Source organism: Apium graveolens, chromosome 1, assembly GCF_009905375.1.
Source record: "Apium graveolens cultivar Ventura chromosome 1, ASM990537v1, whole genome shotgun sequence".
Lineage (NCBI taxonomy): Eukaryota > Viridiplantae > Streptophyta > Magnoliopsida > Apiales > Apiaceae > Apium > Apium graveolens.
The window spans coordinates 117,807,026-117,820,781 of record NC_133647.1 but is presented as its reverse complement, the minus strand read 5'-3'; the positions used below and the strand labels follow the sequence as shown (position 1 = coordinate 117,820,781).

General features: G+C 34.8%; 1 protein-coding gene and 1 non-coding gene across 3 annotated transcripts; both read right to left on the bottom strand.

Annotated features, from left to right (window-relative positions):
• Positions 1-2,339: 2,339 nt before the first annotated feature.
• LOC141666283 (uncharacterized) lies at positions 2,340-6,795 on the bottom strand. 2 transcript variants are annotated; one of them, XM_074472275.1, is made up of 6 exons: positions 6,664-6,795; positions 4,145-5,349; positions 3,928-3,978; positions 3,754-3,852; positions 3,433-3,597; positions 2,340-2,708 (listed from the first exon to the last, which is right to left on the bottom strand). In XM_074472275.1, the coding sequence occupies exons 2-6, from the start codon at positions 5,306-5,308 to the stop codon at positions 2,568-2,570; spliced, it is 1,620 nt and encodes a 539-aa protein (XP_074328376.1). In that variant the 5' UTR covers positions 5,309-5,349; positions 6,664-6,795; the 3' UTR covers positions 2,340-2,567. The 2 variants fall into 2 exon arrangements, with proteins under 2 accessions (XP_074328376.1, XP_074328380.1); XM_074472279.1 differs by lacking the exon at positions 6,664-6,795 and adding an exon at positions 6,424-6,557.
• Positions 6,796-11,146: 4,351 nt separating this feature from the next.
• Positions 11,147-11,253, bottom strand: LOC141683520 (small nucleolar RNA R71). The gene has a single exon (XR_012560342.1). It is a non-coding gene; the product is annotated as a small nucleolar RNA R71 (small nucleolar RNA).
• Positions 11,254-13,756: the final 2,503 nt, after the last annotated feature.

The following is a 13,756-nucleotide window of genomic DNA, read 5'->3' as shown; positions in this document are numbered from 1 at the left end:
CTAAAACGGAGACTGATGTTGAGTTTTGTGAGAACTCAAATTGGTGTTCCGTTTTGCATTTTTTTATTTATTTTTTTACAAAATATACTAAATAATATTATGTTTTCAAGTTAAACACGTCTTTTTAAAGGATGTTTTGTTCATATTTTATTTATAGCTATCAATATTTTAATATTTTTAAAATCCAAATTAAACATTGTTTTTTTTGCTAAATAAAATTATTTTTGCTAAATCAAATTAAACATTGTTGAACCCAATAATATTAAAAAGTGGGCCCTATTTTTTTTAATAATTTAGGGTTCACCAATCCCCTTATGGGTTTGAGAAAAATTAAAAATAAATTAATAAAACATACATCGGTTTAGGGTTTAGGATTTAGGGTTTAGGGTCATTAGAACAAGTCCAACAATGTCTTAATAGGTTTCTTATCAATATTATAAAATAATAATTTTTAGTTATTTAAGACATGATTTTGAATTTGAACTCCAACAATGATCCTTCTCTTCATTTCTTATTATTATAATAATAATAAATTTGAATGAGATATGAAAGTAAGAGAGAGAGAAAAAATATTTAAAAGAAGAGAGAAAAAATATTTTTTTACTGATAAAAATGAAATAAGGGATGACTTGTGATTTTTTAAAGATAAGATATGAGAGAGGTGTCTCAGTGATGTGAGTAACCACTGAAACTCTGTTGGAGTGAAATTTTATCAAAAACACCCATCTCATATAGTCCAAGTAAAAACAGTGAACCCATCTAAAACACTGTTGGATTAAAATGTTTGTAAATGTGTATGCGTATTATTTGATGATCTGAATGTGTCTGTATAATATGTACTATGTGCATATTCGGATCTGAGATTTTTCTAGAATTTTAAGTATTTATAAAAGGATTTATAAAGGATTTAGTGATCTTTAAACATTTTTATAAAATCAAAGGAATGTGATTAAGGTATGAAATTTGCTTCATTGTCTTCAAAATATATCAAGTGACTTTCTAAAAATATTAGTTGGATTTATGTGAGTAGTTTGGCATTTTAAACTGATTTTATGAAGTTTAAATCCTATTATTTGAAATTATTTGTAAAATCAATAATAAATTATTTATTTGTTCAAAAATTATTTAAAAATACTAGTGGAAAGCTAATTTTGTATTCTAGTGGATAAAATTTAAAAGTTTAATTATGTGAATGTAAAATGTGGGTCATTATTTCATTATAGATATTTTTTAAATGGAAAAATAAATAGAATAAAGGAAAGTGGATTTGTGTAAATTACCGAAATTCTATCCACGCCTCTCCCCTCTCCGTTTTCTTCTTCCTCACCCTGGCCCCGTCTCTTTTCTCTCATTTCTCTCGGCTTTTCTCTTCTCTCTCGGTATAATCTCTCTCTCTCTTATTTCTTCCATAACCTCCATTAAAACTCAATCTTATACTAAGATTTGAGTTCCTTGTACTCTAAAAATGCAAGTATGCATGTGGGTGTATATGTGTTGTGTATGTTCGGTGTGTTTGGGTTCATCGAGAACCTCTCTCTGATACTTGCATGAACTTACTTGCATGTGGGTGTATATGTGTTGTGTATGTTCGGTGTGTTGTAGCAAAAACAATAAAACTACATTGACCCATCTGATATAGTCCAAGTAAAAACAGTTAAAAAGTCAAACTTTATCAAAAAGATAGCAAGAAATAAGATTTGTTAAGTTGAGGGGAATCAAGAGCAGTGATTTGGTTGGTATACTTTCATCGGCAAAAAAAATCTCATTGGAGCAGAGAGAGATGAAGTTAAATATGATTGATGTCCAAGCATAATCAATCTGTATGTATATAATATAATATTATATGGGGTGTGTGTTATTAAATTGATATATATGTGTACGAAATTGGTGGCATACGTGAGATAGAGGGAGAGTGGAGAGCGAGGGACTGGGAGAGGGTAAGGGAGAAAGAAAGGGGGTAAAAGGAGAGAGAGACGGGACAAGAAAGAGAGTATCCACATGTGTACACTTATGTTTCCACGACACGGGGTTACGTTTTTCGACAAGTCAACATAACTTTAAAGGTGTGTCACTACTCTCCACTATAATAGTACAAGTGATACCCCGATTACTAGAATGAACCTTTTGATACATGGCTCTTACTTGAGTGACCAAAGTAATACTTAACCCTTACTTAAAATGCTGAAATTCACGGATTTATGAAGTATTAAGCAGCCATTTTTATAAAGAATCAAGTAGTCTCGACTTGGCTAAAGCTGCAGCTAGTTGTGTTTTTATTATAGCACCATACCCAATAGAAATTGTAGAAATTAGAACTGCAAAATCAATTACAGGGAGAATGGCCAAAACATCCAAAATCTATATAATAAAGCACGCAGTAATACTTATTTTTATAACCACAAAGCTTAAAGCCTGGGTTATTATTGCTTATGTTGAAAGCGTATGGAGTATGTACACGAGTAAATATAATGAAATAGAAAGTGACCTGACAGATACGATATGTACAGAACAAAGCATATTTAATTGTCCAAACCACACTTGGTTTCAATTTCCATTAGTAACGAGAGCTACGATATTTCCCGTGGCTCTACTGAAGCCTTGCATATGGGGCACCAGTTCTTCAATTGCAACCATTGTTTTATGCATTCCGTGTGATATCCATGTTCACAGCCTATCTTCCCGACTTCGTCTCCAGTCATATATTCCTCCTGAAAAAACAAACAAGGGATCAGATCGGTAGCAAGGCTCAGCAGTTGCAGATGCTGTGCTAGTCAGAAACTCAAAAGCATTTCCATAATCATGAACATCCTTGCACCTTTACAAGCCACAAATAACACAAGCGTATATATTCAATCAGATAATTTGTTATGTGATACAACGTCAATTCTGGTGAAACCAAGTAATCAGAATATTATTACTAATAATAACTCTTTAAAATGAATCTAAGAGTTCGACTGAAGTACATCCTCAATCATTGTCCTTACTACACTAAGTAAATTCATATTCTCATATGGGAAGATGAGGTGGATCATCCTATCTGGACTAGGCAGAAGAGATTCCAGATTTAGTGTTACACAATATTCAGACCACAAGAGTATGGCTTCTGGTTGAAATTAAAGTTTAACCTAGATGATCTGATTTCCCTAAACAGTTGTAAGAACAACTTAAATTACAACATAAAGCACATGTGAGGATAATTAAAAATTTGGTCTTACAGTCAAAATAATATTTTGACATGATGTCAATGAGGCCAATTAGACAAATGAAACCACTTTGCATAAGTTCACTCATTTATAATGAGTATAATGAAGATCATAGACCAGCATTACAAGTTACCAGGGAAAGGGATTTCCAAACCTGACCAATTTATTATTGGAAACAACTAAATGGAAAAACGTTTTAAGATTGATATTTGTTATGTAGGTATCTGACCTGACAAATACTGCACTTTGTATCTTCTCTCTTGATGGTGCTTGTTGCTTCCTCTTCATCTGTAGATACAGGCTGATACGTACTCATTGTCACACTTTTCAATAATGCATCCTCCGAAAGAGCAGTGCTTACATTACCCATTTTCTCCTCTAGAGCTAATAGTTCCTGTATGGAATACACATAATCTAATTTAGTCACATTTCACCATGACTAATTATTTTGAGTATTCAACATTTAAGTTAGCACTAATGAAAATAATGGATGGGAAACAGACAAATTGAAAAGTATTTCAACACAGATGCTCATATCAGAATGACTAACCTCATATGACATATCATCAATTTCCAGCCTCATGTCTCTGTGCTGATCATAAATGCTAAGCCCACCGAAAAACAAATTTGTTCCCAGAGAAAGTAATTGCTGCAGAAATCGAAAGTTGAGATGAGCGCCTAAATTGGGTACTACATAACTTGAGAAAAACTAAAAAACATATACCTCGTATGAAAGTTCTTCATCTTGTTCAATCCTTTCTAAAGCTAGTAATACCTGCAGGAAATTAATAATTCATTACGAGGGTATAGCAAAGCAGAAAGCAAATAGTTAAAGATTTATCACAATTATATCATAAAGCAGATTTTTACGAGACTTAATATTGCATCCTACTAGTTCTCATTAACAAAAATATAAATCTGAAACAAACTAATGAAATTACCTCAGCAATATTGTCCATGTTATATTGTCGCGAGCCATCACGGTTCACTAAACGGGCATTGCCATGATCTGCTGAAGGCATAGTTGTCGCATGGTCGTTATAACTGGCACTGTTCGAATGGCTATAAGAACTCGACCCACCTGAGAATGCTTCTTCGCGTAATGAATTAGCATTAGAATATATATTTCTTTCAAACCGTGGCATTTGTCGCCGGAAAACAGAGGATTCAGCGGATGACAAATTGGTTCCATTCATTTGACTGGGGTGCCCTGTCCTAGTATTACTGTTGTTTAATCTCCGAGACTGAACTGATGCCATGCCATTCTCTCTTCTAGGAGGCAAATTCCTGTTTCTTCTATGTTCTGAAAAAGCGAAGCCATTGGTAGGATTAGAGATATGTCCACGTTCACTAGTTTTGATCTTCCCTCCACCAGAGGAGCTGGCTTCTCGTTCAGGAATTTTCTTCTTTACAATATCCCTCCTTTTACTAATGTTGGATTCTGACAAAGAAGTACCTGGGCGGAGTGCAGCTGATATAGAAGAGCGTAGGCTTCTCAATCCATGCTTACTAGCATTACCAGAGCCACTAGGCCCTTGGTCATTGCTCCCAGATGAACTAGATGATCTGGGTAAACCATCTTGATCTGTCAGCCCAGGTCTTTTATAAAAAGAATTCTGGATTCTAGTTTTTGATATTAAAGTAGAGCTCCTTACATTAACAGATGCAACAATCCCAGACTCGGCTTCTCTAAGATTTGATTGGAATCCTCTCGTATTTGTTCTTTGTAAAACACTAAGTTCCTGAAATTCTATTTCATCGTGAGAACTGCTACTTCCTGAATTTTCCGTTTCTAGTTCTGAACGCAATTTTCTGCGAGAATCTGGCAATTTAGTTTTTGCACTGTTCACAATGGAGGAAGAACTAGAAATACGCCCACCAGTTTCCTTAGCACTTGCCGAATGAATAGAAGGCCTCAAAGATTTGGAGTTCCTAGGGTTTCCAACTTGGGTGGCCGTAGTGTATTTAAGCCTGCCACTACATCCAAGTCTATTGCAGAATTGCGCATCTCCATTACTAGTGTCAGCATCTCTCGAAACAAGGCTGGAAGACTTCTTAGGGACACAGAGACCACCAACAGTTCTTTTTCCACAAAATCTATCCATTTATCGCGTATGCTCTTTTTTTACCGCGATAAACACAAACCCTGTCAAAAGGCCTTCATTATATACAGTTTCATATTAAAACTGTCTACGTGAAAAACAAAAGCTACCACTTAAAATTTGAGTAATACACAAAAATCGAATAATTTCGCATTCCCACATTCTAAAATTTCTCAAATGCATTACAAATTTAAATGTGTATATAAGTCATGTTAATATTGGAATTAGCAAAAGGTATGGGTGAAAAAAGGACTGGAATATCTGCAAAACTATTAAAGTGAAAAAAACAGCACTAGCTAAGTCTTGGAACCATCATGGACAACAAGAATTGGGGGGGACAGTAAAATTACGAACATTGATCCAGAAAAATTGGAAGAACAGAGGTCATTAGGTAATAAACAAACAGTAAATATGATTTTACAAAGTGATAACAACCATCAATCTTCATTAGTGGTTAAATTACAACAAAACAATTCCGGATACTGCATATTATAGTGAAAAATCAACCACTGTAATATCTTCATCTTCTGGATTGAAAATAAAGAAATAAATGACCACTATCAACAGCCATACATTAATAATAGACTAGAACTTCATAATTCAAAACTTAGTAATATTTGACGAACAGGATAAAAAAACCTCCTATTCGGTACAAGAACGAGAAGTGGAAAATTCCTTTTCTTACGTCGAATACTAGGTAGATAAAATAATCGTCCCTATAATTATGTGTTCCGCGAATTTATCCATTCTAGTCCCATCTGGACTTAGAGCAAACACATGAACACATCTCAATACCTTGATTAAGCCTATTAACACTTAATCCACAACTCGATTCAAAATTTCATATTAACAAATATTAATATCTTCCATAGCAATAGAAATTCAAACATATACCACAGAACATATCTTAACATAATAAAATCTTCCATAAATTTCAAAAAAAAAAAAAAAACTTCCATAAATACAAGAACTCAAAACCTAACACAACAAGAAATTTACATACATACACACAAACACATATATCCAAATAACAAAATACCCCATCAAAACATCATCATCATGATCAAAAATTCAACAACAGACAATAATATAACAAAAAACCCAAGTTATCAAATTACCTGAACAGAAAGAAAAAAAAAAGAAGAAAAGAATTATAACTTTTTTGATTTTTGAGCTAAAGCAACTTTCAACATCTGTTTTCTCCGCAATTTAAGCCATTAAAAAACAAGAATACCATCCCTTTTTATTGCTTACACATACAACAAACATATATACACACAAACACATACTATTATTATTTCTTGTTAAAGACTGCAAAAAAAAATCAGGAAAAGATTAAAAACCCAAAATTTAAGTACCTTTTGGTGGGTTCTATTTTTGGGTTGAAGATGGTTCAGGGGAGAGTTAAAATTTGTGTGTGTAATGTGGAATGAAGTTGTTTTAGTATCGTAATATAAAAGGCTTAAAAAGGCAAGAAAGCCGACCTGCCAATTAAATAGTGGGGAGCTTTCTAAGCCGTTGGATTAAGATTGATTTTAATGGTTCATGATTCATTTGCTGACTGGTTTGTCATGTCAACATTATGAAATTAACAAGCATTAAGTCATTTATTATTATTTTATTTATATAATTTTTTAGATAGAGTATGAAAGAAAATGACTTGTGAATTGTGATGTTATAATAAAATAAAAATAAAAATAAATTATTTTATTAAATTTATTTAAATATTTTATTTTGTTTAAGAAGATATGAATATTTTACAAAACAAAAAAAGTAATTTTCATTTTTATTATTAGTAAAATCCGTAATATTTGAAACACCAAAAATTTGGTGATGATCCTTATTATTGACAAAAATATGTGATATTTGAAGTCGCGTATATGTAGACTATCATATATGAATAGGGATTCTACTTCGATTATGAGTAGCGATCAGAGATATATGGAAATAAGGAGTTGAACACAAAAAATATGTGTCCATGTACACTGTATAGATAATAATATTTTATGTTACGTGTAGATAAGAAAAAGTCTAAATAGAACGAGAAGACAACCCCACCACAAACTCAATAACAGCTTGCCAAATCCCATGTATTTGCAATTGGTTTCATATCACTCCTGTTTTTGTTAATTAATTATTATTTTATGGATAACTATATTTTTCTACTGCTTATAAATTATACACCTGGTAACAAATAGATAAATAACATCTTTTTATATATGCCCTTGTATATGAGGGTAAGAATGGATCGTTGTTATCATCAATTTTCATTTTTTTAAGGATTTTAGTTTTTATATGTCTTCGTGTCGTTGCTACCAAATTTGGATTGAATGAATATAGTTTGTTAACTTCATACCAAATTTATGTGAAATGATTTTTTCCCCATTATTCAAATATTTTTAAATATGTTAATTGTTACTTAATAACCGAATAAAAAACTTAATAATACTCTAAATACTCAGTTTTATAAGATATGTGAGATATAAAAGTTTTTGTCAAAATAAATACATTATCCAAACTCGATCAAGTAAATTTCTTCTTTGTACAATTAGTCTAATATTCAACGAAGGTAGACATATTATCGAAAGTTAAAATTTTATAAATATAATTTATTGTATAAATGTTTTTGAGATAAACTTTGAAAAATGCCCAATTATTATCCTTTTGAAAATCAGATGACCAAAATACCTATCAATGCAAAATAAGTTCAAAATATTTATCAAATACCTATATTAGTATTACGTATTTTAACTTTTCAATTTTTACTAAAAAATATATATGTGTCATACATATTTTCGGTTCTCAAATTTGATTTGAACATACACGCACGTACATTATAGTCTAAATCAAATTTTGGAATACGCATAACACTTATACGCATTATTTGTAAAATTTGAAAAATATGTACACTAATTATACAAATGCTTATTTAATGAATATTTTTTTTACTATTTTGGTAACCTAGGCATTTTGGGATTCGTAATTTAAAAAATGGGTATTTTGGTTCTAATAATCATAAAATTTTCTGTTAATGACCTGTTAATTTTAGTCCTTTAGAAGTTCTCAACATTTCTTTTTTCTAAAAAAATTAATAGCGGAGATTTGAGTATTGAGTATTAAAAAGATAGTGTATATAATTTTGTGATGGAAAACTTGTTGAAGTGTACATCCCAAAAGTTGGCCTGGACTTATTTTTGCAGTCAAGTCTAGTTTCTGACGGATCGTTTAAAAAAAAGGGTTTATCTGTTTTAACATTGATACAATTTGGAAAAGTTTAAACAGACATGCCAACCAACACAAGTCTGCAACTAGAATAAACAAATATATTCTTAACCAAACAAATTGGACTGAACAAACTATGGCCGACTCGTGACATCTTCATTGTATGATAAGCCTATTTATAATTTAATATGGACATTGTATCATTGCAGACAAATAGAGTATAACAAAGATGATGATGTTCCAAACTAATAAAATTCTACCCTGTGTTTAAATATATATTCTCTGTTTTCCATCCAATTTTTTCTGTCAGGGGACTGTGACTTAACACATGCTTTAAAATTCCTATAAAATAAAATTTTCTAATTATTTTTTTAAAAAATATACATATAACAATTTAATGTACAAATTTAAAACAAAACAAGAAAATTTAAAAATAAACAATGAAACTCTACTTTACAGTAACTTAAAAAAAATACGGTAAAGAGACGAGAGGTCGGTGATAAGTGGCATTCTATATCACTTAGAACGTCTTATAATAGCTTAAATTGGTGTCTTGAAATCAAGTATTTTGTGTATTTGATGCGTTTTTCTAGTGTTTGTGCATTTCAGGGTATTAGTTGCATTTCGGGGGAGAATTCATCAATAATAAGTCTTGGCATGTGTTTAGCATTGTAAGTGGGAAGGTAGGAGCAGATTACAGCGAAGAAACGGAGCAAAACAGACCATTTTTTCAGAAGGGGTCTGAGCGCCCGCTAGCTATGCTGAGCGGCCGCGCAGGAAGCTGAGCGCTCAGCTATGCTGAGCGCTCAGCATAGCTGAGCGGCCGCGCAAGGTCGTGAATTCAGAATAATTATTTTAGACTCCTACTTCTGTTTGACTTCCAACTTCTGAGTAATCTGGGTTTTATGGGACTCCTATATAAGTAGACTTCAGAGACGTTTCACGAAGGTTGGATCGTAGTATTAATCGAAGAGCGAAGGAGATAAGGAAGAAGACCGTTTTAGCACACCGCAACGAAGAGGAAGCATATTTTCTTGTGATTCTTATTTCGTTGTAACGTTGGATGCTAGTTTTCTTACTTTGAACCTATTAACTCTTGTGACGTACTCTGGTTTAATATAATTAGTTTAGTTATTATTCTCTTGTGTTTATTTATCATGCTTTCATATCAACCCATGATGACGATGAGTGTTATCATGGGCTAATCGTGATCATGGGGTCGTAACGGATTTACTATGGAATTCTTTAGTAGTTGTTTAATACCTTAGTGTGCGATGATTGTATGATATCTAGTATTGGTTGTGTTTATTCGTCTTATGTGCGTCGCGAACATATAAGATAGGGTGTTAATCTCTTGTGAAGCGACGGTGGATCTTGAGATTTAGAACTTGCCATGCTAGCATAGGTTCATGTATGATGTTGCATGATTAGTGGGTAACTCTAACCGTTTTAGTCGCCCTGTGTAATCAAAAGGAATAACTTGTTCTTAAATCGTTATGTTGTCAATTTCTGTAGACATATAGGGACTCAACATAATTGATGCCTATTCAACTTCTATTTTAATTGTGGATGTTTGGTAGAATGGTATTAGTACAATGAAAGTTGGTTTTTATCAGTTTTGTGTTATTCGATTAATATCATCACTGTTGCATGTTAAGGGTAATAACAATGACTATTGAAGGAAGTAGTAATGAAGTTGTGATCTCATGAGTGTTTTAATATTGTTAGTTCAAGTGATAATTAAGTGGTTAATTTTAGTAGTTAATTGTAGTTAATAATTAGTTAATCAAATCTAAGTGTTATTGTCTTAACGTTGAGAAGTAATCATACATTGGTGAGTGAGTTTAATTGAACATAATTAGTCTGGGTCTCTGTGGTAACGAACTAGAAAGTATTCTATATTACATGCGATCGCGTATACTTGCGTGTGTTATTAGCACGTGATTTCGCCCTAACAAGTTTTTGGCGCCGCTGCCGAGAACTCGGCGTATTTGTTTAGTTTATGTACTTACCATCATTGGTCATTAGGACTCAGTGATTAAGACGTGTTACTTATTATTTCCGGTTGTGTTTCAGGTACTTTAGTGAGCGTTTATGCAAACTCGTTCTCGTACTCGCAAGAGGACTTTAGATACAGCTGAGGAGACAGATGAAGTTCTTGATATTCCGGAGAAAATAGATTTTGAAGATTCGGATTCAGGAAGTGAGCAGAAAGAGCCAGTTATCATGGGTGATCGTATTGTTCCGGCAGATCCAGCTCTTATGGACTTTTCTCGGCCTAAAATTGATGACATTCAGTCAAGCATTCTTCATCCGGCTATTCAGGCTAACACCTTTGAAATCAAGCCGGGCACTATTCAGATGGTGCAGAATTCTGTTTCTTTTGGAGGTGCTGCGACTGAAGACCCCAACATGCACATAAGGAATTTTATCGAGATCTGCAGTACTTTCAAATATATTGGTGTAACTGATGAGGCTATCAAGCTGAGGCTTTTCCCATTCTCTCTGAGGGATAAAGCTAAGGACTGATTACATTCCGAACCAGCTGGGTCCATCACTACTTGGCAAGATCTTGCGTAAAAGTTTCTGGTGAAGTTTTATCCAATGGCAAAGACTGCTGCTATGAGGAGTGCTCTTACTCAGTTTGCGCAGCAACCTACAGAATCTATGTGCGAAGCTTGGGAGCGCTACAAGGAGATGTTGAGAAAGTGTCCACATCATGGAATGCCTGATTGGATGGTGATCACTGGTTTCTATAATGGTTTAGGGGCCCAATCTCGGCCCATGCTCGATGCAGCAGCTGGAGGCGTATTGTGGGCCAAAAGCTATACTGAGGCTTATAATCTTATTGAGACTATGGCTGCAAATGAGCATCAAAACCCAACTCAAAGGATGATACCTGGGAAGGTAGCAGGTATTCTGGAAGTCGATGCAGCCACCGCTATTGCAGCGCAACTCCAAGCGCTGTCTATGAAGGTCGATTCTCTAGCCACCTATGGAGTCAATCAGATAGTTATGGTCTGTGAGCTTTGTGCGGGTTCTCATGCTACGGATCATTGTTCTCTTGTTAACGAATCTATTCAATATGTGAACAATTATCAGCGACAACAGCAGCCTGTGCTAGCTACTTATCATCCTAACAACAGAAATCATCCAAATTTCAACTGGGGTAATAATCAGAATGCTATTCAGCAACCATATCAGCAAGGTATGAGTAAGCAGTTCAATCCACCTGGATTCAAGCAACCACAGCAATATGCTCAAAGGCAATCATATCCTCAACAGGGAGGTGCAACTGCACCCACTAGTGCTGATTTTGAGGAACTTAAGCTGTTGTACAAGAGTCAGGCGGTGTCGATCAAGACCTTGGAAAATTAAATCGGTCAAATAGCCAATGCAGTGCTCAATCGTCAACCTGGCACACTTCCCAGTGACACTGAAGTGCCAGGAAGGAAGGAAGCTAAAGAGCAAGTCAAGGCTATTACCTTAAGGTCTGGAAAAGTTGCTGATGCTGAAAAAGTAAAAGAATGAGAAGGTGAAGTTGGAGATGAAGAAGCTAAGAAAAAGGAGAAAGCGGTGGAACCAAGGAAGACTATTGTTGAACACACTCTGTCTGAGGGTAATACAGGGGAGAAACAGCTCTATCCTCTACCACTTTTCCCTAAGAGATTGCAACAACAAAAGCTGGATAAGCAGTTCGGTAAGTTTTTGGAGGTGTTCAAGAAACTTCACATCAATATACCTTTCGCTGAGGCTCTGGAGCAAATGCCTAGTTATGCGAAGTTTATGAAGAGTATTCTTTCAAGGAAGGTGAAACTGGATGACCTTGAGACTGTTGCTTTAACGAAAGAATGCAGTGCTGTGCTGCAGCAGAAGTTACCTCCAAAGCTTAAAGATCCAGGTAGCTTCACCATTCCTTGCACCATTGGCAAGTTGTCTTTTGACAAGTGCCTTTGTAATTTGGGAGCAAGCATCAATCTGATGCCGTTGTCGATCTTTAAAAAGTTGGATTTGCCTGATCCAAATCCCACCTACATGTCTCTACAATTGGCTGATCGTTCTATTACTTACCCAAGAGGCATAGTGGAGGATGTGCTAGTCAAGGTGGATAAGCTCTTCTTTCCTGCAGACTTTGTGATTCTGGATTTCGAGGAAGATAAGAAGATTCCTATAATCTTGGGAAGACCTTTCTTGGCTACAGGTCGTACCTTGATAGATGTGCAGAAGGGTGAACTTACTATGCGGGTGCAGGATCAGGATGTGACATTCAATGTATTCAAAGCAATGAAATTCCCTACTGAAGATGAGGAGTACTTAAAAGTGGATTTGATTAATTCTGCCGTTACTTCAGAACTCGATCATATGCTAATGTCTGATGCATTAGAAAAGGCCTTAGTGGGGGATTTTGACAGTGATGATAAGGATGGCAATGAGCAACTACAATATCTTAATGCTTCTCCCTGGAGGCGAAAGCTAGACATGCCTTTTGAATCTCTTGGTGCTTCTGACCTCAAAAATGCTGAAGGAAAGCTCAAACCATCTATAGAGGAAGCACCTACCTTGGAGCTTAAGCAATTTCCTGAACACTTGAGGTATGCTTTTTTAGGTGATGCATCTACTTTACCTGTTATTATTGTATCTGACCTTTCAGGTAGTGAGGAGGACAAGCTCTTAAGGATTTTGAGAGAATTCAAATCGGCTATTGGATGGACCATAGCAGACATCAAAGGGATCAGCCCTTCATATTGCATGCATAAGATTCTGCTAGAGGAGGGTAGTAAGCCAACTGTTGAGTAACAGCGCAGACTTAATCCTATCATGAAAGAGGTGGTGAAGAAAGAAATTCTGAAGTGGCGGGATGCAGGAATTATTTATCCTATTTCTGACAGTTCTTGGGTGAGCCCCGTGCAATGTATACCTAAGAAATGAGGTATCACTGTTGTAGCAAATGAAAAGAACGAGCTCATCCCCACTCGAACAGTCACAGGATGGAGAGTATGCATGGATTACCGAAAGTTGAACAAGGCCACGAGGAAGGATCACTTCCCTCTTCCGTTTATTGGTCAGATGTTTGACAGGTTGGCTGGTCATGAGTACTATTGTCTTCTGGATGGCTACTCGGGGTATAATCAGATTTGTATTGCACCAGAGGATCAAGAAAAGACTACCTTCACTTGTCCATTTGGCACGTTTGCTTTTCGCAGAGTTTCGTTTGGGTTATATGGCGCA

Excerpts from the sequence above, each read along its gene's own strand:
- LOC141666283 (XM_074472275.1), bottom strand. The coding sequence starts at position 5,308 with ATGGATAGATTTTGTGGAAAAAGAACTGTTGGTGGTCTCTGTGTCCCT. Across the intron at positions 3,598-3,753 it reads TTGATGATATGTCATATGAG|GAACTATTAGCTCTAGAGGA; the intron begins GTTAGTCATTCT and ends TATTCCATACAG. Across the intron at positions 2,709-3,432 it reads CAAAGTGCAGTATTTGTCAG|GAGGAATATATGACTGGAGA; the intron begins GTCAGATACCTA and ends TTGTTTTTTCAG.